This window comes from Canis lupus, chromosome 27 (genome assembly GCF_048164855.1).
Source record: "Canis lupus baileyi chromosome 27, mCanLup2.hap1, whole genome shotgun sequence".
Taxonomy (NCBI): Eukaryota; Metazoa; Chordata; class Mammalia; order Carnivora; family Canidae; genus Canis; species Canis lupus.
The window spans coordinates 43,463,595-43,490,860 of NC_132864.1; the positions used below are offsets into that span (position 1 = coordinate 43,463,595).

The following is a 27,266-nucleotide window of genomic DNA, read 5'->3' on the forward strand; positions in this document are numbered from 1 at the left end:
GAAGGCCATAGTCCAAAACTAGTATTTTCTCCAGCTCAACCAACTCTCAGAGAAAAGTCAGCAAGTGGTAAAAAATAACGATCACTTGATTAGCCCATACTCTCCCTAGCTGGCCCCTTGGAATCCTCTTATTTATTTATTTATTTATTTATTTATTTATTTATTTATTTTCAATTTTTCTCCCTCCAGAGGAGGGGAAAGAGGATGCCATAAATCTTGAACAGTCCACAGTTTCCTCTGACCAAATGAAACCCAGGACTCTACCAGTATGCTCACCATGGAGCATCCGTGGCACATCCCCACCTGTCAGGTGTCCACGGTGTGACAAATGCTGCCTTGGTACCAGGCATTGGGTTTCTATCTAGAAAAGCTATCTTCATTCCTATATTCCATGGGGATAGGGACATTTATCTTCCTCCTGGGGAGGAAACACCTCTCAAAGCTGAAAACTAGCTCCATCTTCCAAGGCTCACTGTATTTCTCAACAGCCTTGGCCCCTCCAGTTCTCCCTGCCCACATCTTCAGGTTGTGGCTTATCCTACAAGATAGACCTTTCCTTTCTGTGTATTTTCTACATTATATCACAACTCAGTTTGTAAGGACAGATTTTTCTCTGGATTATAGGTTTTAAACTGTATGGAATTTTATTTATATTCCTTGGAAATTTACTCATATGATCTAATTTACTATTATATATTCAGTTATGGGTGTATTTAATAAATGTACAGAGGAGAAGGCTTTTTGCTCTGCAACAATTCTGCAACAAAATACATATTATTTGTATGATCATCGTAGTTTTTTTATTTTTTTATTTTTTTGATCATCGTAGGTTTTATTCTGAATCACTAAGAAAGCCCTCTGCAAGTGTCTGTGATAAAATTCTGCTTGCTTTCTACTGTAAAAATATCTTTCCTTCCAAATATCACTTTAGTTCTCCCATTCTCACTCCAATTATAAATAAGTTTGATGGACTAGATATTAAGCATTTGATTTTTTTTTCTTCTTCTTTTGAAAAGAAAATTATGTTTCTTCTCATTTTCAAAGAGAGATCTTCAAGACACTTTCCCTGTGGTGACTGTTTTGGGTAGAAATATCTCTCAGCAAATACTATGCAATTATGTTATCAGCAAAACAGCTTGTCATACTGCAAGTAAACAGAACAATAACAAAAAATCTGCATGCTTGGGAAAGACCTACATTTGTGGAGAGATGGGAATTATACTCCATCCTTCCCTTCGAAACAGACAAGCATGATATTTTTATGGGGCCCAATATTATGTAACAGTTTTAAAGCTCTTCTCTGTGATAATCTCACCATGAGTGATCCAAAGAAAGAAAAGCAAGTGCCACCCTGCATTTGGGGAAATGTCCTGCAAATCTTATTATGCTTATATCACCTTGAAAAAAGAAAGTGGCCTTGAACATGTCTAGAATTGGGGCACCTGGGTGGTGTAGTTGGTTACATGGACAACTCTTGGTTTCAGCTCATGTCATGACCTCAGGGTCTCGAGATCAAGTCCCATGATGGGCTCCACACTCAGCAGAGAGTCTGCTTGAGATCCTTTACCCCTCCCCTCTGTTCCTCCCCCCATGAACATTTGCATCCTCTCTTTCTCTCTCAAATAAATAAACTCTTTAAAAAAATCTATAATTGAAAGTTGATTAAATATAAATATAAATATATGATAAATTAGAAATAATTTAGTTTAGACCTGACCAATGAAAGTGTTTGACTTCTCTAAATAAGATAAAGCAACTGATACAACAAAAATTAGATCAACACCCTCCTATTTCTGAAGAAGGAACAAGTCCATCGATGTGCAAATCCTTTCCACATGTCGATGTGTTAGATGCTTAAATGACACCCACATATTAAAATAAAGGGGTGGTCAGGGGACATGAAATGCATTTTAAGAAACCGCAGTCCCAGATAGAGAATGAGAGTTATTTAGAGCACATTTTGCTTGATTAGGTGATATTTTTGGACCCAATCTGACTCCAATGACTTCTATAAAAAATATAAATAAATAAAAAATAAATAAATAAAAAAAAAACAACAAGCAAATCAATCTACACTGAATCCAGAGCAACAAACTCAGAGTCTGTGGTGGTTTATAACTCTCCATTATGAACCATATCCATCCTGAGAGACAAGGTCATCTCATTTGAGTATCCATCTGTGAGTCTGGGGAGAATGTGCGGAAGGTGATTAGTAACAAGTCTTTTCTTTCCTTACTATCCAAACAGTCAAAAAATGACTATTTTTCTATTCTAGATTACTTTTGTGGTCAATTCCACCAAGCCATAGTACTAGGCAAGTGTAGACCAGGTAAGATGGCCTAAGATTCCCCACCTGGTTCTGAATCATTCCGATATATTGTTGGTTCACTCAGGTCAGTCTCATCATAGCCTTCATTATCGTGTTCCTAAAGTGCTTCTTCTGTAAACAGATTTCTAAATTTCTAAATGTCATACTACAATAGTGTGGCAAAATAGTATTTTAAAATATGAATCAAAGCCCCTCAGGCATTGGTGATTGTGTGCTATCCCTTGATCCTTCTCCAATCTACCAACATCATTGTCTTGGGAAAGAGACACAGAAACTGAAATTCAGGTAACCCAAGGAAGGATTCTCTAATAGCTGAAATTTCTATCCCCAAAGAGGACTTAATGCTTAATAAAAATTTAACTCCATGAAATATCTAATTTCTTAAGCTAGAGATACACAATGAAAGAAGCAGGTAAAAAGCCATTTGGGGGCAACCTGGGTGGCTCAGTGGTTTAGCATCGCCTTCGGCCCAGGGTATGATCCTGGAGACCCGGGATCGAGTCCCACGTTGGGTTACCTGCATGGAGCCTGCTTCTCCCTCTGCCTGTGTCTCATGAATAAATAAATAAAATCTTAAAAACAAACAAACAAACAAACAAACAAAAAAACAAAGCCATTGTGGATACCTGAGAAACAAGGAAGTCAAATTCTGATAAAACTCTCCAAATCTGATAATGGAAGGGACTGTCCCAAGGTAGTTTAGGGGAAACGGCAGGACCCCAGGGAAGAAATATCATGTGTGTACTTTCAGATAAGCTAGGTCAAGGGTGAAAAGACAGTGTAGTAATTTCTGTGTCCTTTTCTGATTGCAGGATTACCTATTAAACAACAAAACAGAATAAAAAACTAACACTCAGACCCAAAGATCTTATAGTTAGGGACATCAGAGCAATTACCTACATGATAAATAATGTCATGCTAATTGTATACTGGAACAGTCGTCTGTGTATTCATACCAGCATTTTATTGTTTAAGAAAGCCAGTAGTATGTATTAGCTATTTATCAGTTAAACTATCAAACAAAAATTCAAAACAGTGATTCTTATTCCACCTTGCCCACATTTCAGTAACCTACAAAAATGAACACAGTAAAAAAAAAAAAAAAAACATAAAACAAAACATAATAATAATAATAATAATAATAATAATAACTAACAATGAGGACAGTATAAACGTTGTCTATGACCTTGGGTAACTGATGACCTTGCATATATCTACTCCTCTACTTATAGCACCTTTAAGAATTGCAGCCATCCCCAGCACCTGACTTCCTTTCATTCTAAGCAAAAATCCATCTGCAGAAAAGCATTTGTGATGCCTTCTCCATGGAAAGAGGGTTCCTTGGGGAAGGAGCAGAGGAATCTGACAGTTTAGGACACAGCTCAGGTGACCTTTACACTAAAGTTTGGGAACTGATAAATCTCTTCTCGTATCTTCTTTCAAAAGTGTACCTTAAAAATAACTTGAATCCTTTCGAAGTTACCATGTTCTTTCAGGCCATCACCTGGCACAGGTTATGACAATGAATGAGATAAGAAATCTGGAGCACTAACAAAGTCCTCTTGGTCATAGACCCTGAACATGGCTGAGCCAGAGCTTGACCCCAATTCCATCTGATTCCAAAGCTGATTTCATTCCAGAATTTCCACTTACAAACTAAACTAATTAGCTCAGGGGCCTTAGGACTCTTACATTTTCAGTAATCTATTCTTTTTTTTAAATTTTTTTAAACTTGAGGGGTTTGGATGAAGTTATTATCCCTGTGCTGTGAGATTTGGACTAAATTGTAGTCTGGAGAAATCGTGACTAGATTAAAATCTCAGAGCTAAGGGAACATTGGGCAGCTACAGTGGTTAAATTCTTATTTAGAGTTTCATTCAGATTTATCCTTTGTACTTAATATGGTCATTTCTCAGGTCTTACACATTCTAAACTCCATGTTCTGGGTCTGGTACGACTGTGTTATTATGAATTGTTGCCCCCAGATATTTAGTATGGGACAAACTCAGAAGAGAGTACTTACCTTTACTATCACTGTGACAGTAGCAATGCCAGGTGGCATTGTTCCATAAATATCGAAGGCCTCCACGAGAAAAGTGATGCTTGCTTCCTGCTCTGGAAAGGACTCATAGTCCAAACTCCTTAAAAGGGAGAGTTCTCCTGTAAATGGGTGCAGTGCAAAAAAGTGCTTTACTTCTGGGCTTCGTATCCGATAAGACACATTTGCTCCAAGGTCGACATCTTTGGCCTGTAACGAGTTAAGCAGAAGGATGGTCGTATCAGAGGTGTTACCAAACCAGAGGAGCGCAAGGCTGATGGAAGTCACGAGTCAGTACCTAGGACAGTGGGACCTTAACGATGACCATAAGTCGTGCTTCAGAGAAAAGCATGTTTGTTAAGTAATTGACCAAAGAGAGGAAGGAGAGAATCAGAGACAGAGGAGACAGAGACCCATGGCATTTTGTCATTTTTAAAAAATCTTATTACTATATTTATTTTTCCTGGAAAAACACCAATTAAAAGAATCATACTACAGTAAAGAACTGAAGATTCATAAATTATTGTTTATTATTTCCTGCTAATTATATAACCTTGAAAAATAATATTTTAAATAAAAATGCATTTTACTGTGTTTTTCATAAACATGATAGATTGTTAAAGGAGTATAAGGAAACTGAGGGCATTTAAGTAATAACTTCTCCTTACAAGGATCCTATAATACATTTCTACTATAGTCCTTTCATTTAATTAACATTTATTGAGTAGTTATTATGCACAAGAAGCATAAGATGAATCAAGACACAAAGCCTGCCCTCCAGGTTAATGTCCTCCCAAAACAAGAAGACATAAATACCAAAATAGAAGGAAAACAGGGACATGGCAGTGGAGAGGCATTCAGAATTGGGGGTGAAATGTTCTAGTTGTAGGTCTCATGGGACAGACCTGCAATGGTAGACCTGCAAAGTCAGCTCTGGTGGAAGAAATGGAATGGGGTGAGGGGAATGGGGAGATGAGCTGTGTTAGAACATTCATGCAGTAACACATGCACCTGCTACCTCAACTTTCGTCTTGGCTCCCTCCAGTCGTTACTGATGTCACAACCAGAAGATATCAGGAAAGCACAGATTTTATGGTGTCATTTTCCTATCTATAATCCTTCTTGTTTTTCATTCCATTGTGTGTTAACCCCAATATCTTGAATGTGGGGAGGAAACGCCATACAATTTCTAGCCTATTAGCTCCTCTCTATCTCCTTTTCTCCAGGATTTCAAGCAGGTATGTTCCAATGTCTTGAATAATATTTCTTCCTTTTTGCTATAGTAACTCTTATTTGCTCCTCAATTCACAATGTACAAAGCAACTACCTAAATCACAAGACCAGATTTCCAAACTCTCAAGATTAGGGTTAGGGTTCCTCCTATTGTCTCTGAGGCTCCTTGCTCTGAAAACCTCTATTGCACTTAGGGATTTATTTACTTGTCTGTTTTCCACACTAGACTGAGAACCCTGTGAAGGCAGGAAACCTGTCTTGTCCCCGTTGGAATCTCCAACGTCTAGCAGAGGAGTTAGCCCGCAATAAACACTGGAAATACATGTGTTTAATAAATGAATAGATGAACAGTAGAATAAATGGATAAATATGGCCCTTTCCCTGTTGGCATCTGCCTTTCTTAGATTATGTTTTTTGCCTAAATATTTATTGAGTTGAATTAAGAAAAAAACACAAGTTAAAAAGTCTACGCTAATAAAGTTCAAGTTGTGGTTGGCAGGTCAAGGAGGGACTAGAATCTTCCCCCCGCCCCCCAAAAAGCACCACCTGACTCAGAATTAAAAGGAGTGGTTGCTTAAAATGCAGATTGCTGAGCCAACCAAACCTACGGGATCAGAATATCCATAGCTTCTGGTAGTATTGCTGTTGAGGACTGAAAAAAGAGGCTTGGATGTGGGGACACTGTTCAAAAGGGGAGTCGGACCTATGGAAGGATGCCAGTTGTGCATTGAAAGTGAAAAAAATAATGGGTTCAGCAATGTCCCGTTTCTGTGAAATACAGAGAAAATTTCTATGTGTGTGTGTGTGTATATATAAATATTGCATTGCCAATGTACAATGGTTATTTACATATATGCAAATATGTATTTAAATATATGCATGGACATATATGCACAACCCTCATAATGCACATTTACATATATTAACTATGGAAACATTTATGTGAATATATAATGCATACATACATATGTCCATACCTGCATTAATGAATATTTATATATGTGTAAATATGGGAATATTTGAGTATATACATATATATGTGCACACAGCTGCATACACATGTATTTACATATATGTAAATATTGAAATATTTTATTTGATATTTTGTGAACACAAAGATAAATGTCACAGAACACACATAACAATTTAATACTAAGTACTCTGGAGGTACAAAGTGGGAGATTATATTGATTTTCTTTCTTTACAGACTATGGGATTCACTTTTTATAATAAGTATTTAACATTAATTTTGTAAATTAAAAAAATGTATGAAGATGTGTTATTTGATTTTTTGGAAATGTACCTCTTCTCTTCATTACTGGGGTATCCCTAAAGCAGGGATATAATTAGCAAAAATATAATACACAATATTTGAAAGATACTTCTATTAAAAATTTACTCGTTTACCTGAAATTAGAACTTAACTGGGATGAGCTGTGTTTTTATCTGCAGCCTCACCCTAATGGCAGATCTTATAATGCGGAATTCAGGAAATTTATGCTTCCTGCACACACCTCTATCTGAAGGAAGGTGGTCCCAGCTGGCAGGTTCTCTTCCACGACGACAGTATACGTTGAATTGGTGAACACAGGACTGTTGTCATCAATATCCAGAACTTTGATTGCCAGTGTTAGAGTTGAGTGGCGAGGGTGTACCGCTCCATCGGTTGCCACAACGACAAGCTGGTAGGAGTCCCTGACTTCTCTGTTCAGCTTCACTGCTGTGTAAATACTCCCATTGGACGTGATGCGAAAGAGATTATTGAAGTTGCCCAAACTGTAGTGCACCTGCCCATTTATTCCAGCATCAGGGTCTGTTGCCTGAATAGAAATTAAACACAAAGCAATTCACAGAGTATGTTTAGTCATCCTTTTTTCACACTATATTTTGTTATCTTGCCCTGCTAGCAGGGGATAGTTGACAAATTACAGCATCTTTTCAATTGAATATTATTTTTTCTCTAGGGAGAAAACTTAAAAAAAATAATGATGAAGATTTGGCAAAGATATGGGACATGAAACGTAATCCCGTAATCCACTAGAGTTTAATTAATTATTCGTCATTCAAAATGACCATGACATAAATTGATAATATCACAGCAATAACAATATCGTATTATGTCAGAAAACTCACATTGTGAAAATTTTGGAGTTTCCCTCTACTATCATTCCTTTAACATTTTTTAATTCGAAATCAGGAAAAAAACATTTAGTTTTTAATTAATTTAACTTAATGCACTAGATGACAACATACCATGCTATAGTTTTTGTTCAAACACTTTATATATTAATTTTCATATATATTTTTTCAGGCACTATATATCTCAATTAATCCTCACCATGTTCTTATGAATAAATATAATTGTCCCATTTTGCAAGTGTGAGAACTGTGGCTTATGGAATTTAAAGCTCTTGCTTGGAGTTACATAAGAAATAAATATGCAGTGCCCCAGTTCTTGGTATGTATAAAGCAATCTGATACATTTTTGTGGAATTAATGAATGTTTGAATAAATAAACACATGAAACTGAGATTTAAAACCAAATCTGCTCCCAAACCCAAATGGGAGTAAAAGTATCCTAACTGCAAAGCACCTGCAAGAGTCTCATCCTTAATTTTGGAATACAATCTCCAAATGATAACTGAAAATTAATGATATTATAATAACATATTAACTAAACAATTTAAGTCACCTAAAAATCACTTTACATCAAATAAAATGTGTAAATTTTGAGTGAATAGTCAGTGTTATGAGAATTGATCTTATCCAAACCCAACAATGATATAAATTATGACTCTCATTATCAACTTGTGCATTTTGCATTAAATAATGTCATTGTCTTTTTCTTTTTCTTTTTTTTTTTTTTTTTTGTCATTGTCTTTCAAAGAAACTAGAGTAAATCCTAGGAGCCATGAAGTCTTATATAATTCTACCCTAAACTGTTACTAAGGAAAGGAAGGAAAATAAGACACTTGACTGCACTATGATCTAGGCACACAATACAATCACCTACACTCCAGAAAGCCTGGAATGAAAGGAGGTGTATTTTAGCAGTCTTGATGCAGACGTGTATCTAGTTTTACAAACTCTGGCAAAGCACATCAGGGCACTGATGAATGTTTGAAATGGTAAAGTCCAAGATGTGGAAGTCATATTTGCAATTGTGCTCCTTTTCTATGTCATAATGCCAAACGTTCCAGTAGGTTTTGCCCCTTTGACTCATCAAAATACAAATGCCCAATGTTTAAGCCTGAGAACTGATGGAGGACAGATTGCTGGAAGCCCAAAGAGGAAGAAACACAGTGACCAAGTTGAAGACTTTCCATAGACATACATTCTTCCACATTGACATTGTGCCTAGCATTGTCCATACAAGTTATTGACAAATTAGTCTAGCTTCTCATTTAGAAGAAAAACCAAATGACAACACTAACCCCCTTGGTGTGGGGGGGAACCCTTACTTTTTGTCTGAAATCACTACATAAGTAAATAGAAAAAAAACATAATCTGATAATATAATATAAATAGGTCTTATTTCTTAACACCCACATTCCTGGAACATCCAGTGACTTTTCTGTCTGTGGGATTTCTTGAGATCACAAAATAAATCATTTATATAACCTGTAATTTAAATGATTCTTGTTCAAATTTTTTTATTCATCCATATAATGTAAGACGTATTACATATGGATTCAGTGTGACTTATGTGGCTATGTGTGTGCACACGTGTATATGCAGGTGTTGTGTACACATTGTTTTATATGCTGCTAGTTGCTTAGCTGATATCTCCAGTAGAATGCCTCATACATATCTGTGTTAGTTTTTTTATTGCTGCTGTAACAAATGACCACAAATTTAGCAGTTTACAGAACACAAGTTTTTATTGTATAGCTCTGTAAGTCAGAAGTTCAGCATGGGTCTCACAAGGTTAAAATCAAGGTACAGGCAAGGCTGTGTTTCTTTCTAGGGGCTGTAGGGGAAGCTCCCTTACTGGAGTTCCTTGCTCTTTGTAATGTTGACTAAATTCCTTGAGTTGTAGGATTGAGAGCCTCACCTCCTTTTTTGATTGTCATATGAAGACTATTCCCAGCTTCTAGAGGCCAGCCATAGTCTTGGCCCATGGCCATCTCTTCCATCTTTAAAGCCAGCAATGGTGGGTAGAGTCCTTCTCACACTGTGACCCTCTCCTTTTTCTTCTCCCATCTCATCCCCCTGACCCACTCTCTTGCCATCCTCTTCCACTTTCAAGGGCTTGCATGATTGCATTGTGTTTCACGTAGACAATCCAGAATCATCTTCCTATCATACGATCCTCAACCATAGTCACATCTACAATGTTCCTTTTCTCATGTAAGATAATATATTCATATATAGGGCATATTTGGGGGCCATTATTCTGTCTGGCTTGGAATCAGAAGTTGACGTGCCCCTGATTAAACTCTGGAATATTTACTTCTGTTTCCAAATCTTGTTCACCACCAACCTTCCCCATTTTAGTTAATGGTCCTTCTGTCAACATAACAGGTTATATAAGAAATAAAGTTAGAGGGCTTCCTGGGTGGAGAAGTTAGTTTTGCATCTGGCTCTTGATTTCAGTTCAGTCAGGTCATGATTTCAGGGCCATGAGACAGCCCTGTGTTGGGCTTTGCACTCAGTGGGGTGTCTGCTTGAGATACTCCCTCTTCCTCTGCCCCACCCCCACTTGTGCCCACTCTCTCTCAAATAAATAAATAAATCTTTATTTTTTTAAAGAAGAGCTCTCCACTTACTAAAAAAAAAAAAACAACAAAAGTAGATATTTCTGAAATCTCTTTTTATCTTCTCAATTATCCATTTACCTGGTTATTTGAGAAAAGTTTCTTTTTTTACTTTTTTAAAGATTTTATTTATTTATTCATAGAGACACACACACAGAGAGAGGCAGAGACATAGGCAGAGAGAGAAGCAGACTCCACGCAGGGAGCCTGACGTGGGACTCAATCCCAGGACTCCAGGATCATGCCCTGGGCTGAACGCAGATGCTCAACCCCTGAGCCACCCAGGCTTCCTGGGAAAAGGTTATTTAATACTATGTATGAAGCTCAGCTCCAAGCTGTAAGATACATATATATATTAAGTCCCAAAGCCCAAGACATAATGTCATTTATAGAATAACCCCTATCTACCCATAATATGGTGCTTCCATCCGTATATATATCTCAGTCCTAAACACCTTGGTCTGAGCCACCACCAACCACAGATTAGATCACTAAATTACTTGTTAATTCTTATCTCTCAGTTATATCTCTTCAGAAAGACCTTTCATGAAAGAGAAAATGATCTGACATCAGACTCTCCTGTTGTATATACCAAAAGCTCCATATACCTATCACTTATTCCCCTTTCGATAATTTTAAATTATATAGTTATCAGTGAGCTTATTTGTTTAAGAACTGGTTTCCCCTTTAGAACAAGGTAAGCCATATTGAGTACAGTCTGGGATTTTCTGTTTTCGCTGAATGCTCAATGCCTACTATAATGTCTGGTACACAGTAGGCATGCAATAAATACTCAAAATCATAAACAAATTTTATATATATATATATATATAACAAATATAAATGAATGCAATATATACTAACAAATATACTAACAAATATAAATGAATATAAATGAATAGCATTGCTATGTAGTAGCTGTTAGAATTATTAAATTTTATTCATTGTATAGTTATTGTTTGGTTTTTGAGTCTTGCTTTATTATCGTTTATGATTTTGGTTAAGAATTTGAAAACCGAACCTATGGACTTATTGGAATTGCATCTAGGGCTTTGATCACATTGATGGAAGTACTGATTCCATGTCTATGCTTAAAAACACCATTTTTTAGAAGAACACACTGGTATTTAATCATGACCCAAACAAACATATAACAAGTAAATATTTTTGTACTTTTAGCATTTTGTGGAAGGACAGAGAGGGATTATGCAGGTTAAGATGGCAGATGACTCTTAATAAGAAGAAATTGCTATATTGTATATGTGCTGATGGGTCTCAGTGTTTCCAACATACTATTTTTTAGTGTCATTAAATTTGGTATATCACTTTTTCTCTCTAGGTCTCAGCTATCTCAACTCTAAAGTAAAGAGTAGTTTTGAATCCCTTTTCCTACCATTACACACGGAAGAGATGAGATTCACAAACATGGTACAGATTACCAATTATAACATGAACAAGATAAACTATAGCTACAGAAGGATTTCCTAGAGTTGCAATGCCACTTTTCCATTACGTTGAAGAAAATATTTGCAAATTTAAGCAAACGGACATGAGTATAGATTCAACTTAATAATTGCTATTGTAACAATGCAAATGTAGTACCTACATTGGTAGCAAGACTTCACAAATGATTGTAACAACTCATGCTTGCAAAGGGCTGGTGTACTAGACTGTGAGGACACTTGTTCTGACAAGGGACTGGGAGGTAAGAACAGACCTCCATTTCAGAAGGAACCACCTGCAGTGCTGGCATCATGACGGCAGCAAACTGCCACATTAACCATCTTTTCCCTTGGGTACTCCCCAATGCACATGGACTCAGAGAAGCGTTTTTATTAAAAAAGTTATTTAGGATTGTTGAATAGGAACTTCTTCCTCTCATGTTTCATCTTGCTAAGCAGAAGGACATTTTAGTAAGACAACTGCCCTGTCTCTTCCCTCTTCCAGTTAAGAGTGATGAATTGGGTAGGAAGAATTTGGGTCACTCTCTTCTTTAAGATCTGTTTGCAGAGACATCCTGTGGTTTGCCCATTTAGCCATATGAGCTCCTCCCCATGGAGACCAACAATTCCAGCCTCACCCAGACAAGAGGAGATGGGTGGGTGAGTTTAGCTGTAGTGTGCAGCATTATTCAACCCACCTGGCCTCCACACTAAGCCCCTTTCCCTCCAAAATCAGTGAAATCCATCTGCCAGAGGAGAGGAACCTGAGAAAGCTACAGGATGTTTGCTATTATTATCTTCAAATCCCACAGGTGTTTATAGCACAGTTTCCAAGTGAATTTCATAGCACACCTTTTTTCACTGCTGCTTGTTTAGCAGAATACTTACTAATATCTCAAATGGACATACAATTTGTTAAATACTGCTACAACTCACTGAGCAATGGCAAGAACAAGACTTCCCTTTAATAATCTGTGCATGAAAATTTTCACATAGTATTTCTCCTTTGCACTCTTTATTCTCTAGGACACACTTGAAAATGACTATGGTCATGACATATATTCTCAGCCACGTTGGGATTCTGAAAATGGACTATAGTGAAATAATAAATGGTAGAGAAAACCTAATCAAAAGAATATATGCTTTCAGCAGGACAGTGACAAGTTTTTTCAAATGGTAGAAATTGATAGAAAAGGCCATGGGGAGAGAAAGAAATATTGGGCTTCAGTCATGGCTTTGATAAAATAACTCTGGGTGTGAGTTTTCTTTATGATACATTTTATGGAATGTTAGGTAATGTCCCTTAGAATGCGGGTATTTTTTTTTCCCCCAGGGGAAAAAGTTAGAGGAAGTAAAGAAAGACAGGAACATCTGGGTTCAAATAAACAAATTTGGGCAAATGAGATTAAAGAAAATTTGAAATGTTTTATGACTTCATAATTCCTGATGTGTCATTACTATTTTAGTGAATGAGGTGATGTTCTCAAGGCAGACCCCTTAGACACCAGACTAAGAAATTCCAAGTGACAGAAAGGTCTCCTCCTTTCAACATATTGTCCAAACTACAGAAAGAAGCTGAGGGACCTCTGCCTGACATCTCCCCACCCCACCTTTTCAGCTTCCCTTACTATGCACTCTCCTGTACGAGCTCTCTGCTCAAGGCAAATCAATTCTCTACATTTTGACATTTCCCTCAAGGCTTGCCACAACAGTTCCTTGTTCACCTCTGAAATTCCAATCATCCACCCATTCTTCAAATCCCAACCTCAGGTCTTCCTCTTGTAGGAAAAGTCCCAGCATTTGGAGATCACATCACAGATCAAAATTATATCCTTGACAAAGGCCTCTTTGTATCACATTTACTTTAAACCCTAGTCCCACGACCACAGGCCCTTTCGGAAGGAACTTGTCTCATTACTCTTCATGTATTGGAGCTTTTGAAAACACAATAGGCTGATTTGTAGAAAGAAAAGATCCAAATACATATCCAATGGGTTGACTGAAAATAAATGTTGCAGGGGGCGTCCTCATAACTCAAAGTCAGCTGAAGTATAAAATGTGGGTAATATGTTCAGTAATAATCAGTGCCACTCAGCCACCTCCCCCCACATACACGTTTTGACCCAATTCGCCAACAATTTAATTCACCGAATGTCTAGCTGCCATGAAAGGAGGTACACTTGATGCTTATGGAGCAAAAGACTAAAATTTCTAGGAAAATCCTCTAAAGACTGTAAGGTCACCGACACTCACATCTAATAGAGACAAAGGAACTAGAATGTTTATAAAATCTACTTCCTTCCTTTTCCGTCTCTTAATGCATGGAGGAGTATAAATAAGGTCATGCAAGTTAAGTGACACGAGCTGCCTAAGCCAAGTAGTTGCATTTATTTACTATTATAGATGAGTATGTAGATGTTAGACAAGATAACCAAACATAAAGTCCCTTATTATCAGCAGTACTGTCAGGAAGTTTGCACCGAGGTTTAATATCTAGCCAAGGAGCTCAGTGTGTGATACTATAATGAAACCATTTATCTTCCCAGAAATCAATTAAAAGTTAATTAAAATGGTTAATAAGAAAAATCACACATCTCCTCTTCTCTTGTACTACCTCAAAGCGAAGAACAGTAATAGCTGCGACTTTATAATCATCTGTCCACGGTTAACACATTTTGTGATATACCCCTTACCATGGGGCCTGATTTGCAGTTACTTTGTGAATGCCTATTGTTTGGGAAATTGGCTGATGATGCGAGGTCAAATAAAGACCTCACTAGATAAAACTTTGAATGTTTGCTAGAAAAACTTCTGGAAAGTCTTTAATCATCAAAATCAAAGTTAGGATAGAGTAACCAAGTACTTCCTTAAGAAAGAAATCAGATGATATATAAGAGCATCTACCAAATAGTTGTCAGGCACCATGGTGTAGCATACCACTTGAAAGTAGAGCTGAAAAATGCATCTTTTACACATTATATTCATCTGTTCTTTTCCTCATTATCTTTTTAGAGTGGCCTGCCGTGCATTCTATCACAACAATTGAAGAAGAAGCGCTACACTGGGGGCTACTAACTCTATGGAGACCTAAAAGCCTGCCTCTCACATGGCCAGAAAATCCTGGGCCAAAGCCTCACAGGACAGTCTGAGATCTATAACCTCTTCCATCGAGAAGTCTCTGGATAGACTACTTGTGCATATTTTCAGTGATTAATTCTGATTTAAAATACGTTTTGTAATCATGCCCGTTAGGATTAATGTTTAGATATAAAATAGTTTGTTTATTCTCACAAAACTCAAGTCCATATGGAGAACATTGAGGACAAGAAGAAAACACAGCTATTAGAGAAGTGTGAACTCCCAATGTGGCACCTAATTAGCCCAGTGTGAAGCCGGGAGGGAGCTTAGTTCTACTTTCTGCTTGTCCTTTACAGCAATGAGGAGAGGATATGAGCTCCTTTCTCACCTACAGGTGGGAAACACAGAAGCTGTTGAACCGGGGGTCAGAAATAGTGGAGCAAGGCATCCTTAATGACATGACTAATGGAAATGCATTTTTTAAATCACCTAACAACTTCAAAAAGATATACGATATTTGTCTTTAATTCTTCCAGGAAGCTAAGGTATATCAAGGGCTGTGATTATCAGTGTAAAAAGAGACAAAAGTGAGTGAGTCAAGCTGTTGGTGAAATATTCCTCTCTCCATGCAGATGCTTTATATTCATTACTGAGCCATGGTGAAGAGACCAACTGTCTAGCAGGTAGCAAGTGTATGTGAGCTCAAATCACTAAAATCATAACCATAACGAATAATTTTTATAATCAAATATTGGAACTCTCAAGTACTGAATCCCTAAGAATCCGGAAAACCCATATATAAACTTATGATTTCTTACAGGCCTCGGCTCTGGGTTAGAAGCCAAACTTTTCTCAAACCCTCAAACCCTGTCACTTTGGGGAGTCAGTCACTATCAGCTTCCAACCTTCATCTTTGAAATAATGATGATGACGATGACAAATATCTATCTCACTGTCTCTCATGAGAGTGGAAGATACTTGCAGCATGCTTGGGTCATACTAAGTAATCAGTTAAAAATAGCATGGTGATGGCTACAGGTTTTTCAATATCTACTTAGAAACTATATTTAAAAAAAAACCTCCATTCTGTCCTAAGTTTCTATTTTTTTAGATATATTTATTTATTTGAGAGAGAGAGAGAGAGAGAGAGAACATGAGTAGGAGGAACAGAGGAGGAGGGAGAGGGAATCTCAAGTAGACTCCACAGGACATGGAGCTCAAAAGGGAGGCTCTATTTCATGAATCCAAGATAGCAATCTGAACAGAAACCGAATCAATGCTTCGCTAACTACACCACCCAGATGCCCCATCCTACAGTTCTTAAAGAATATTTTTTGGTAGGAAACATCAGTTTATTTTTATTTGGCTTATTTATACATTTCGTTTTCTTTGGAATCATATTTAATTTGGTATAGTGGGTATACTGGGTTCTATTAACATTGCTGTTTTCAACATTTTTTTTCTGACAATTTGTTGTCTGCAATAATTAAAGAATTCATATGTGAAAGATCATGAAGCCTGTCCGTAAACTGTTTTTAGTGCAATAAATACAAATAGAAGGAAACCTTACACGAACAGATGATAAATAGCGGAAAGGGAAGAGCGCTTTAGTTATTATAAACAAAAATGATGAATATTTAAGGATTTTCATGCATAAATTAAGGTAGTATTCTCACATGATAGAGGGATTTCTATGAAAATGTGTGTCTGATGACTTTATGGACACTGCCACATTGAGAAATGTTAGCAATGTCTGGCTTGAGAAAGCTTAGTTGCGTTTTTGTAAAAATCAAAACTACATTCCATGGGAAAGTAGAAGAGATGATAACTTTGAGTCGCATTTTAAAGTGATTTCACCACGGATTGGGAAACAAATGCATATGTCAATGGGTGACTCATCATAACCTGATCATAAGTTGTGAGGATTTAAAATCGTTATAGTGAGAGTTGAAAGGGGCATGAGAGTTATTTCACACTAAACATTTTCTTACTTGTCATTACTGCAGGCCATCCTTCCAAATCTGAAAAGATAAATTCTACCCAGAGAAATCAGTAAATAGTATTTCCCTGCATAAAAGATTTGACAGCTGCCCATATTTTTCTCCAAACCTATGTCTTTTTTAGGGTTTTTAAATTCTTTGCACTCTACCAAGGAGAAAAACCTCAATTAAACTATCTTTAAGGGCCCTGGAATGCCATTCCCTGGCCCCCCAGGCAGGACAGCTACCCAACCACTAAGATCGCCCGCTATTCCCTTTGTATTTAGCTCTGCAACATGATGCAGTTACCCGTTTTTCTCCTGCACTTCCCTGGCTACAACTTGAGGGCCTAAGAAATAATTGCTCATTGTGACTTTCTAATGCTTATTCTTCCTAAGTGGTCAACGGATATTTGCTGAATAAATGTCGAATTGAGGACTTCCTTTCATCCGGCAATACGTGCCTTTTTTGAAAGTTTTGTTGAATCTACCAAGAGCCAAAGCAACTACTACCAGTTACGGAGTAAATCACATTTTCTCTGAACACTCCAGGGTCTCATGCTAACCTTTCTGTACTTATCTCCTGTAACTTACCCTTTGATACCAACCGCACACTTTAGCTGAAATAGTTTACTTATTGTATATCAGCTTTCACACACTTCTGACACTCAATGGTCTGCTACCATTGATGCTTATTTCTTTTCTCCCCCTTTTTAAAAATTGAATTCAATTAATCAACATACAATGTATCATCAGTTTCAGCGGTGGAGCTGTGATTCATCAGTCATATATAATGCCCAGTGCTGATTGCATCAAGGGCCCTCTTTAGTGCTCATCAACTAGTTACCCCATCCCTACCCCCCCTGCAGTGACCCTCAGTTTGTTTCCTTTCCGTTTTTTTTTTTTTTTTTTTTTTAGATTTTATTTATTCATGAGAGACAGAGAGAGAGAGAGACAGAGAGAAAGGCAGAGACACAGTCAGAGGGAGAAGGAGGCTGCCTGCAGGGACCCCGATGTGGGACACGATCCCAGGACTCTGGGATCATGCCCTGGGCTGAAGGCAGGTTCTAAACAGCTGAGCCCCCCAGGCATCCCCCTCAGGGGACGTTTCCTATGATTAAGGGTCTCTTATGGTCTGTCTTCCTCTCTGATTTTTGTCTTATTTTTTTTCTCTTTGCCCCTATTGTTTCCCCCTTTCCCCTCTGTTTTCTTAAATTCCACATATGAATGAGATCATATGATAATTGTCTCTCTCTGATTGACTTATTTGCTTAGCATAATACCCTCTAGTTCTATGTCGTTGCAAAAAGGCAAGACAATTGAAAATAGAGCCTCCGCACAACCTGGCACTTGTACTACTAGGTATTTACCCCAAAACTACATATGTAGTGATCCGAAGGGTCAGTGTTTATAGCAGCAAAGTCCACAACAGCCAAACTATGGCTAGAGCCCCAATGTTCATCGACAAATGAATGGAGACACATGTATCTCAGCCATAATTGATTATTTCTCACATATGCAGCATCAGTCCCGAATTCCTTGCAGCTCTATTCTGATGGTCTCCACTCTGGGAAAGAGGCAGAAGGAGCAGCCTTTATAGGAACATGCCATTCATGTGACCAAGGGGGGAAAAAAAAAAAGAGATGAGATAACCAAGCCACATCTCTCTATGCTTCTGGTTGAAAGTGGAACATATCACCTATACCCCCTCTTGGCTGGTCAAGACAAGCTTTGTATGGCCAAGGCTGATGCCATGCTGGGGATGCACATGCTCTCACAGTGTGGCACAGAACAAACTGGGAAACAATAATATGGTTCACCATCCTCATTGTTCTTGAAACATACCAATCTCTCCTACTTTCCCTGATAGTTTTCTGTTTGTAAATCCTATATAATTCTTCAAAACCTGCCTCCAGGGTACTTATCCTCTTTTTGAGAAGCCTTTCCAACCAGGCTTCTGACCCCTCTTGCACTGAACACAAATCTACCTTTCTCTTCTTTCTTTCTTTCTTTCTTTCTTTCTTTCTTTCTTTCTTTCTTTCTTTCTTCTTTCTTTCTTTCTTTCTTTCTTTCTTTCTTTTTCTTTCTTTCTTCCTTCCTTCCTTCCTTCCTTCCTTCCTTCCTTCCTTCCTTCCTTCCTTCCTTCCAAAATTTATTTATTTGAGAAAGAGAGAGCGAGCACATGGTGTGGACAGTGGGCAAAAGGAGAAGGAGCAGCACAATTAGCAGACTCTGTGCTAATTGTGGAGCTAGACTGGAGCCCCACCCATGACCTGGAGACCATGACCAGAGCCAAAACTCAGAGTCAGCTGTGTAACTGATGATGCCACCCAGGTGCCCCAGCATGAACCACTTTATGTTGTTATTGATGCCTGTCGTTCAGTCAAACATGAAGCATAGAAGTAATTTGCCCACCCATCAATAATGGGAGGCACTGTGAGGGAAAAGACTCTGTAAACTCTGGCAAGGGAAGAAATGACCAGTTGGAAGCTGGAGCTTGGACAGAAATAAAGAAGAAAAGCAAAAAAAAAAAAAAAAAAAAAAAAAAAAAAAGAAAGAAAGAAAGAAAGAAAAGAAAAAGAGAGAGAGAAGAAAGAAAAGAAACTACAGAAAAACACTAGACAGGAAGCAAATGGAAATAAACTATCTTTCTAGAGTTGGGTGATATTTAATGCAAATGAACCAAATGTCAAATTAAGCCAGCCAGTTTAAGCAGTTACAACATAGCCCACAGCTCTCTTAATAATAGAATGTAAATTAACTCCAGGTGATTAAAAAGTAAGCATTAGGAAGAAGCATGTAGCCCTGTACTAAAAAATTTAAACATTCATTTTTCACAAAATGGTAAACACTCAGAGATTAGGACTTGGATGCTTCAGGAAAAGAGTTTCCTCACATTCATTTTCATACAACAAATATAAACAAAATAATGTTACATGTTCATTAGTGTCTTTATGTGGTTCTATAGTAATTGTAGGAGCCAAGGGCAGGTCACCCCGAGATGGGGCACTTGGGTAATATTGATTATTTTAAATAAATTTCTTAAGGAACAACTGGCGAGGACACTCAGGTTCTCCTCTCCCTTTGAAAGCAGGGAACAAATCTTTCTTATGAAAAATATTCCCTGTACTAAGAAGTAGAAAGACATCTTTATCACTATCAAGAGGGACTGTAAAGCCAAGAAAGCTGTAAAAACAACTCTCGCTACATTTTTTTACTACTCTACTATCTATGCCTAAATTCTGCTTAGGATTCCCTCCTAATTAAAGCTCCCAAACAACTGTTTTCTTTATCCTACCCATTTTTCACAAATGTATTGTTCCTTTGAAAAGTATAAAACCTATTTTGGTCATTTATTTAGGTCTCAATTTCATTACTGGGCCTATATACACATGTAATAAAACTTGCTTTTTTTCTTTCTCCTGTTAAAATGTCTTAGGTAAATTTAATGGAAGAGCCTTGAAGAGTGGAGGAAGAAATTTTCCTTCTGTACAAGCTTTCACCTTTCTCAAATATATAGTCCTGGAAGGGGACATGAAGACCTGGGGCTTTTCGTATTTTTCCCTATTTCTTTGCATTGGGTAATTCTGCACTTTGTGTCTGTTGTGCATCACACCATTTTGTGCAATGGTGACAAGTTGTGTATCAGAATTAGATTTTGTTTTGTCATCCTCTAACTTCTATTCATCTAACATTTCAAGCTCATCTTTTCTCTGTGGGCAAACATATTCCAGGCCCTACACTGAGGATTTCACCTGACTAACCATGCTGCCTCTTGCCTGATTAATTCTGGCTCCATATCCTCTCTCTACTTCCAGACCTGACCACCCTCAGCCCTCTCTCTGCCTCCCTCAGAAACACCTGAACATGCAGGCTCCTGAGCCCCACTGTACGCCCTTCACCATGGACCATGGACCTAACTGCTCCTCCACACAGTGTTACTACCAGAGACACACTGTGTATCTGTTTATGTATGTAGGTTTACCATCTGTGATAAATAACAAGAGTACATTTTTTTCCTCTCAATAACTTATTTTTTTTTCCCATTTTGGAGGTGATGTTGAGAATGAAGCTCCAGTCAACACAAAGGCCTCTGTAAATTCCTAAAATACCATAAATAAGCATTTTATTTTATTTTATTTTATTTTAATTTTTTATTTATTTATGATAGTCAGAGAGAGAGAGAGAGGCAGAGACACAGGAGGAGGGAGAAGCAGGCTCCATGCACCAGGAGCCAGACGTGGGATTCGATCCTGGGTCTCCAGGATCGCGCCCTGGGCTAAAGGCAGGCGCCAAACCGCTGCGCCACCCAGGGATCCCAAATAAGCATTTTAATATAAGTATTGGTCCTTGAGCACTCATTACATTACTTTCTACAACATATCCCTAAACTGTTCTGTAAAGAAATCTTTCAAGGCATCTCTGGAGATGTGGGCAATAGATACTTCTTAAGGAAGGAGGGAAGACAAAAATGTCACCTTATGGATTGCATTTTATATGATCATCTGCTTGGCTCAGGCATTTCTGTTTTCATTAGTGCTCGCCTAATCTGTCAGATTCTGACACAACATGCTACTTTCCTTTCTTTTATGCAAAGTCTTCTAAATTGCTTCCTCTATGCTTGTTGAGGATATAATATTTTCTTCTCAAATGTCTTTCTGATCCTCTTTATGAATCATACGTTTTAATTTTATTTTTGTCTGGCATTTTTTTTGGATTAAATATAAAGGTGCCCAAGGATTTCCCCAAAGAGGCAAGAATAATCTAATTCCTAAATACTGCCCTTCTGTCTGCTAAATAGTTTTTTGTTATTATGGTATGTTCTCTCGCAAATTATTTGCTCGTATTGGTGCTGGAAGAAAATCATAAATGGAAACTAGAGAAAATTGACAGTAAGTTTGGATTCTCTGTGAAATTCTCCATAATTTTATTTTCTGGAGAATAGTCAAATATTAGATTATCAGATGCAGATCTAAGGCAAAAGAAATAAAAATGTCTAATAAATATGATATCCACCTAATGAGAGAAAAATATCACCTAATTCCCAAGGACTCTGAATAATGCCTTTCACTAGACACAAGCACACATTATTTCCCAAATAACAGATGTAAAATGAAAAGGCCTTTCTCCATTTTATATACATTGTCACAATCTTTTCCTATTCATCTACTCTGTGAATGCCCAATATAGGCTCTGATCCCATGGTTTTATTTTATCATGCATCATTCTTTGGGCTAGGCCCCGAATTTTGCCATCCTAATTATGTTCCATTCCCTGAATCTGGGATGTCACCAAATTGGTAGGTTTAGAAATGTATGTTTCCTATTCATTTCTCTGCCGAAAATGTATGGAAGTAACTGAAAATTACATTGTCTACTGTCTTATCTATCACATCCACTTAGAGTAAGGGACTAGAATGAGTTAGAAGGAATAACTCAGCTTTATTTACTCCCTTAGGGCTGCATTAACGTGCAGATGGACCAGAGAAGACACACAAAATGTACAATTGCCTTTTGAAGGAGAAATGTTTGAAATCAAGTTCTGCTGTGCCCTTCCTTCTCCAGCCACCTTCCTTCCATTGTGACTTTCAGAGCACAGCCCTGTGAGCTACTGATTGTATCAACCATCAGCAAGTGTTTTAGAATGAATACCCCACAGTGGGCATTGTGTAAGTTGCTAAGATAGTATTGGTGTTCACCTGGATATTAGAAATATTTATAGATTTTTAAAGGTTAGCAATTTATAAGAGTTCCATATTTTATCAACATCCTTGGGTTTTTACTTAAATGAGAGAAAATAAGCCTGATTGGAGATTTTACAAAAATAAAGGAAAACTTCAGGACATATTTCTTTTGCATTAAGATAGTTTCAATATATCAAGAATAGTTTAATAGTAATTGGTTCAGTGGAAGGCTTTTTTTGAGAATAATGGGATTTATCTTATGAAATTATGTTGATGGCTAACAACAGTCTAGTCACTATGCTTAAGTGATATAAAAGAATCAGAAAAAAATAGTTAAAAATTGGAAGTGAAAATAAAGTATATTACTCTGAAAGCTGAAACTCTATAATCTATCTGCCAAGAACCTTTGCAGATAATAAAGAAGAAAGTTATTGACTCATTTCAAACTTAAAGTCTGAAGAATCTAAATGGAAACTGAAGGTATCGTCCAACATGACAAGTTGGAACCACTTTGATTTGGTTTGCCCAGAGGAAGCATTACTCTTACTACTTTCACGAAGACTGATCACTTTTGACAGGAATCTGTCTGTGCGGACTTGGATGAGTATGATACTGAGGAGTCATAAAAACATTAGAGTAGACTGTAGGCTCAAAGGAGCTCCTCATAAAAATGTTCAGATAGAGGGAAAAAGACAGTGAAAAACAGACTGTATTTGCTATATATCCACATGGTGAATTATGATACCCACAGAGAATATTTCCAGTCCGGGTCTCAGAATCCCAATGAACTAATCCTTCTGAGATATCATAAACTAAATAGTGAGAAAACAAGCCAAAGAAATATTGCCTGTTTTTATTTATATATTTTGCAGTCTGTATCTAGATTAAAAAAAAAAAAGACAAAAATATCCTCCCATCTTTGATTCTTATAGGACTTGAGGAAAACCACTTCTATGGAAGGGTCTTTGTTGACAAATTTTGTTTCCAGGAAGTAATGAGAGGCAAATTAGTTGCAAATGGTTTTACTGGGGTTACCTTTAGGATAAATGCATGTGGAAAGCAGTGGAAGAAAGCAGAACGGGACTGAGAAAGAAATTCCACTATTAAGCAACACCAGTGCCGGCCTAGTCCCGAGGAGCCTGGAGTTAGGACTGCATGTTGGAGTTACTCTGAATGGCCAAACCTCCAGGTCCTCACGTTCAGCCACCAGTCAGGATGTGGGCTTCACTGGGAAGGATGTGACCTTGGGCAAAGCAGCTCTTTGTAGCTGAGTGATCCTTGAAGCAGCTGCTGCTGAACCATGTCTGCCTACATTGGAAGCTAGAACATTCCATCCTCCCTGAAGGGGTATCTGAGTCACCAGAATGAGCCTATATCTGTATGGCCTTTTTGTCACATCAGAGACTCTTTGGGGCACCTGAGTGGCTCAGTGGTTGAGCGTCTCCTTTCAGCCCAGGGCTTGATCTTGGGGTCCTGGGTTCGAGTCCTGCATCAGGCTCCCTGCATGGAGCCTGCTTCTCTCTCTGCCTGTGTCTCTGCCTTTCTTTCTGTGAGTCTCATGAACAAATAAATAAAATCTTAAAAAAAGAAAAGATTAAAGACTCCTTGTTTAACAGAATGTAATGAATCGCATACGTGCACATGTGCATACCTGGAGTCATTACGATATCACTTATTCATTGCTTTCAAATTAAATAATCATCTACAGAGTGATAGTATCTGTACAAAATCTGTAGTTTGATTGTTCTGACCTAAGCTAATGACAATCTACTCCTACCCCCTTGCCCAGAGATGTGACTCTTTTTTTTTTTTCCTTTTGAATCTGGTACAGTGGTACAGTGAAACTCCTAGATGTGGTGAACTTTACATCTTTCTATATTTTAGTTCTTACAAACACTCAGTAAGACAATTATCATTGACCACATTTTACAAATAAGAATATTACAGAAAAACTAAGAAACATGTCCGGGGGTTCCTACAGCTAGCAAATAAGAGAACTTGAATTTGAATTTAGGACACTAATATGTGATCTGTTTGTGATCTTTCTTAAGGGGAGGGGGCTGCTATATTTGGTGTAGCGTTACGAATTGCCCTAGCTTAATGATAGATTGGAGCCCAGAGGTAAGTGTTAAGATGATGTGCAAACAATTTAGAATTCACTGTGAAATACTTTACTGGTTTTAATTTTTAAAATTAAGAGCCATATCACGGAAATCCTCCCCTTGGAAATTATTATTACACAGCATCTCAGAACTTACATGAATTCAGTGAGAGAAATAAAACCTTGGTTGCAGAAAACTCACATTCCTCCTTACCCTGCAGCCAGCTCATCTGAGATGATATTAGAGTGAAAAACAAAAACAAAAACAAAACAAAACTTTAGTAAAGTCAATGGAAGCCGTACCATAAAGTCCCGGGACAAACAGAATGCAGTGTGTCCAGTGCTATAAAATTTCATTGATTATTTTTAGACATAGAAGTAATCATTTCAAAATAAATCTACAGCTTGTCCAAATCTGCCCCCATCTTCTCCATTCTCCTGCTGCTGAGACATCAGGGCACACACTTCTCTCTGACATTCTCAGGGGCCATGTTCTCAGAACTATGTTGTGCCTCTTTCCAGAATCTTCCACATCCCTCTTTCTTGAATCTATCCACATCATCCTTCAAACCCGATGGAGAGTTTATCATTACAAAAGGAATAAAGAATAAAAAAAAATCATCAGTTCCTATAATGTCTTGTCTTGCTGCAATCCCTCCACATCTCAGACTTGTGGCAGAAATCAGAAGGTCAACATACATCATGTATCTGCACCACTTCACACATCCCTTCATGAGTTATTTACTGAGTTATTTATTGTCATGCCAAATTCTTTTTATCTATTTTTATTTTTTATTTTTATTTTTAGTGTTTGCATTTTCTTCTATTTGGAGCTGTCTTCTCAGTAATCCACTGATCCTTCAGTTCAGAGCACACACAGCGCCCCCTCACGGGGTCTTCAATATGCAGGAGGGCCCTGATTATACACATACAGAGTCCTCTCTCTGTTCCCCCACTGTGCTCTGAAGAATGTTGATGTTTGTAGCTAATGGTGTGTTCATGTACGTAGTGTCTGACACACTGTGACCTGAGAGGTCCAGGGGAGCAGACACCCTTGTATTTGTCCCTGCACTATGCTCCACACATAATAGACCCTTCATACATATTCAACCAATGAACAGATAAATGAAAGCTAGAAATGACCACAGCCATCCAACTAAACTAGAAAATATATTGATGCAGTCTATATTAAGCAGAAAAACATACTGACAACATGCTACCATTTCCTCCTTTATGATGTAAGACTCTCCCTCTTCAAAAGGAGGCGGTGCAAAATATAAATTAACCTATGATCAGAAACATTTGTAAATGCGTTTGTGTTGGGTGAGGAACAATATTCTGGTCATGACATTCTTGCACCTCCTGGATTATTATTTTAGCATCACGCCAAATTCTTTAGAAAGAATGCCAAATGGTTGGCCTGAAAAATCCACTTTTTAAATTCCCAATTATTCTACTCTTCAGCTATTTTACAGTTCTCTCCCACTTACTTCTGTCAGAGATGCCATGACAGTAAAGTGGGAAAATAATTCAGGTTTTAAAGTGTTTTATACATGCTCCCTGCCTCAAATCACTGTTTGCAGTTAATCTGTAAATTTTGAAAAGGTAACCCTTAACCCAACTGATGGGGGTTAAAGCCAACTGATGGGGGTTGGAGTTGTTATATTACTCTGTATTCTTATTATCAGAGCTGTTACCTTAATCGATCTTTGATTTTACCAACATGTATTAAATATATAGTATTTTCCAGGTAATTTGCTTTGTGCTAAATATACAGAAGCATAAGATACGTTCCCTACTACTAGTTACTTAATTGTCCTTAAAGATGTCACAATTACTTATTTAAAAATAAAACTAAAATACAAAGTGTGTCCGATCTTTGCTATATTGTTACTAAATATGTTCTGTGAATAAAGTTGGATGTTAAATGCAAATATTAATGAAGTGCCACATGCCCATTTGACATGATTATGTAGATGTCTGTATATGTACATAGAAATTTAGGTACTTGATTAGTGCCTTCTAATTTAAAAGTTGCTTTTATGTTCATTATCTTTCTTCATCATCACATCAAAAAACTATAAAAAATTATTGTGATCACCTTCATGTCACAGAAAACTGATGTTATAAGAATTTAAATAAGTTTTCAATTTGTAGAGCTAGTAAGTAGCAGAACTAAACCTCCCTCTCAGACTTTTCCACTATAAAACTTGTGCCTTCTTACTATATCAATTTTCCTCCCTGTCACTTTCTCTCTTGCTCTCTCTGTTCAGTATAGTAGCCTGCTAATTTCTACAAAAAAATTAATATACTAGGGAGGTTATGATACCATATTATACATGCCCTACAACCTACACTTCACGCCAATCTGCTCAGATTACCTAAAAGTAACTTCACTGAAAATGACAGAAGCATGAAAAAAAAAACAATTATAAACTTTACTTAACTAATAAGGTAATGAACACTAGTCTTAGATATAAAGTGAAATTAATCTTCATCAGTGTCAAAAAGAAAACAATTGCATCTAAAATAACCCAAGACAATCCTATTCCTTGTCTGAGTTGATTTTACCTGAATAGACACTTGATAAAAGCATGGCCTGTCAGGATATACTACAAGGTTCAGAA

The 27,266-nt window shown here is 37.4% G+C and overlaps 1 protein-coding gene across 1 annotated transcript in view; it reads right to left on the reverse strand.

Moving 5' to 3' along the window:
• PCDH15 (protocadherin related 15) overlaps window positions 1-27,266 on the reverse strand; it is an 876,905-nt gene that overhangs the window by 193,539 nt on the left and 656,100 nt on the right. The window contains exons 19-20 of the mRNA XM_072803740.1: window positions 7,115-7,420; window positions 4,353-4,577 (exon numbers count right to left, since the gene is read on the reverse strand). Of these exons, the coding sequence (XP_072659841.1) occupies window positions 4,353-4,577; window positions 7,115-7,420 (531 nt within the window). The remainder of the gene's footprint in view (window positions 1-4,352; window positions 4,578-7,114; window positions 7,421-27,266) is intronic.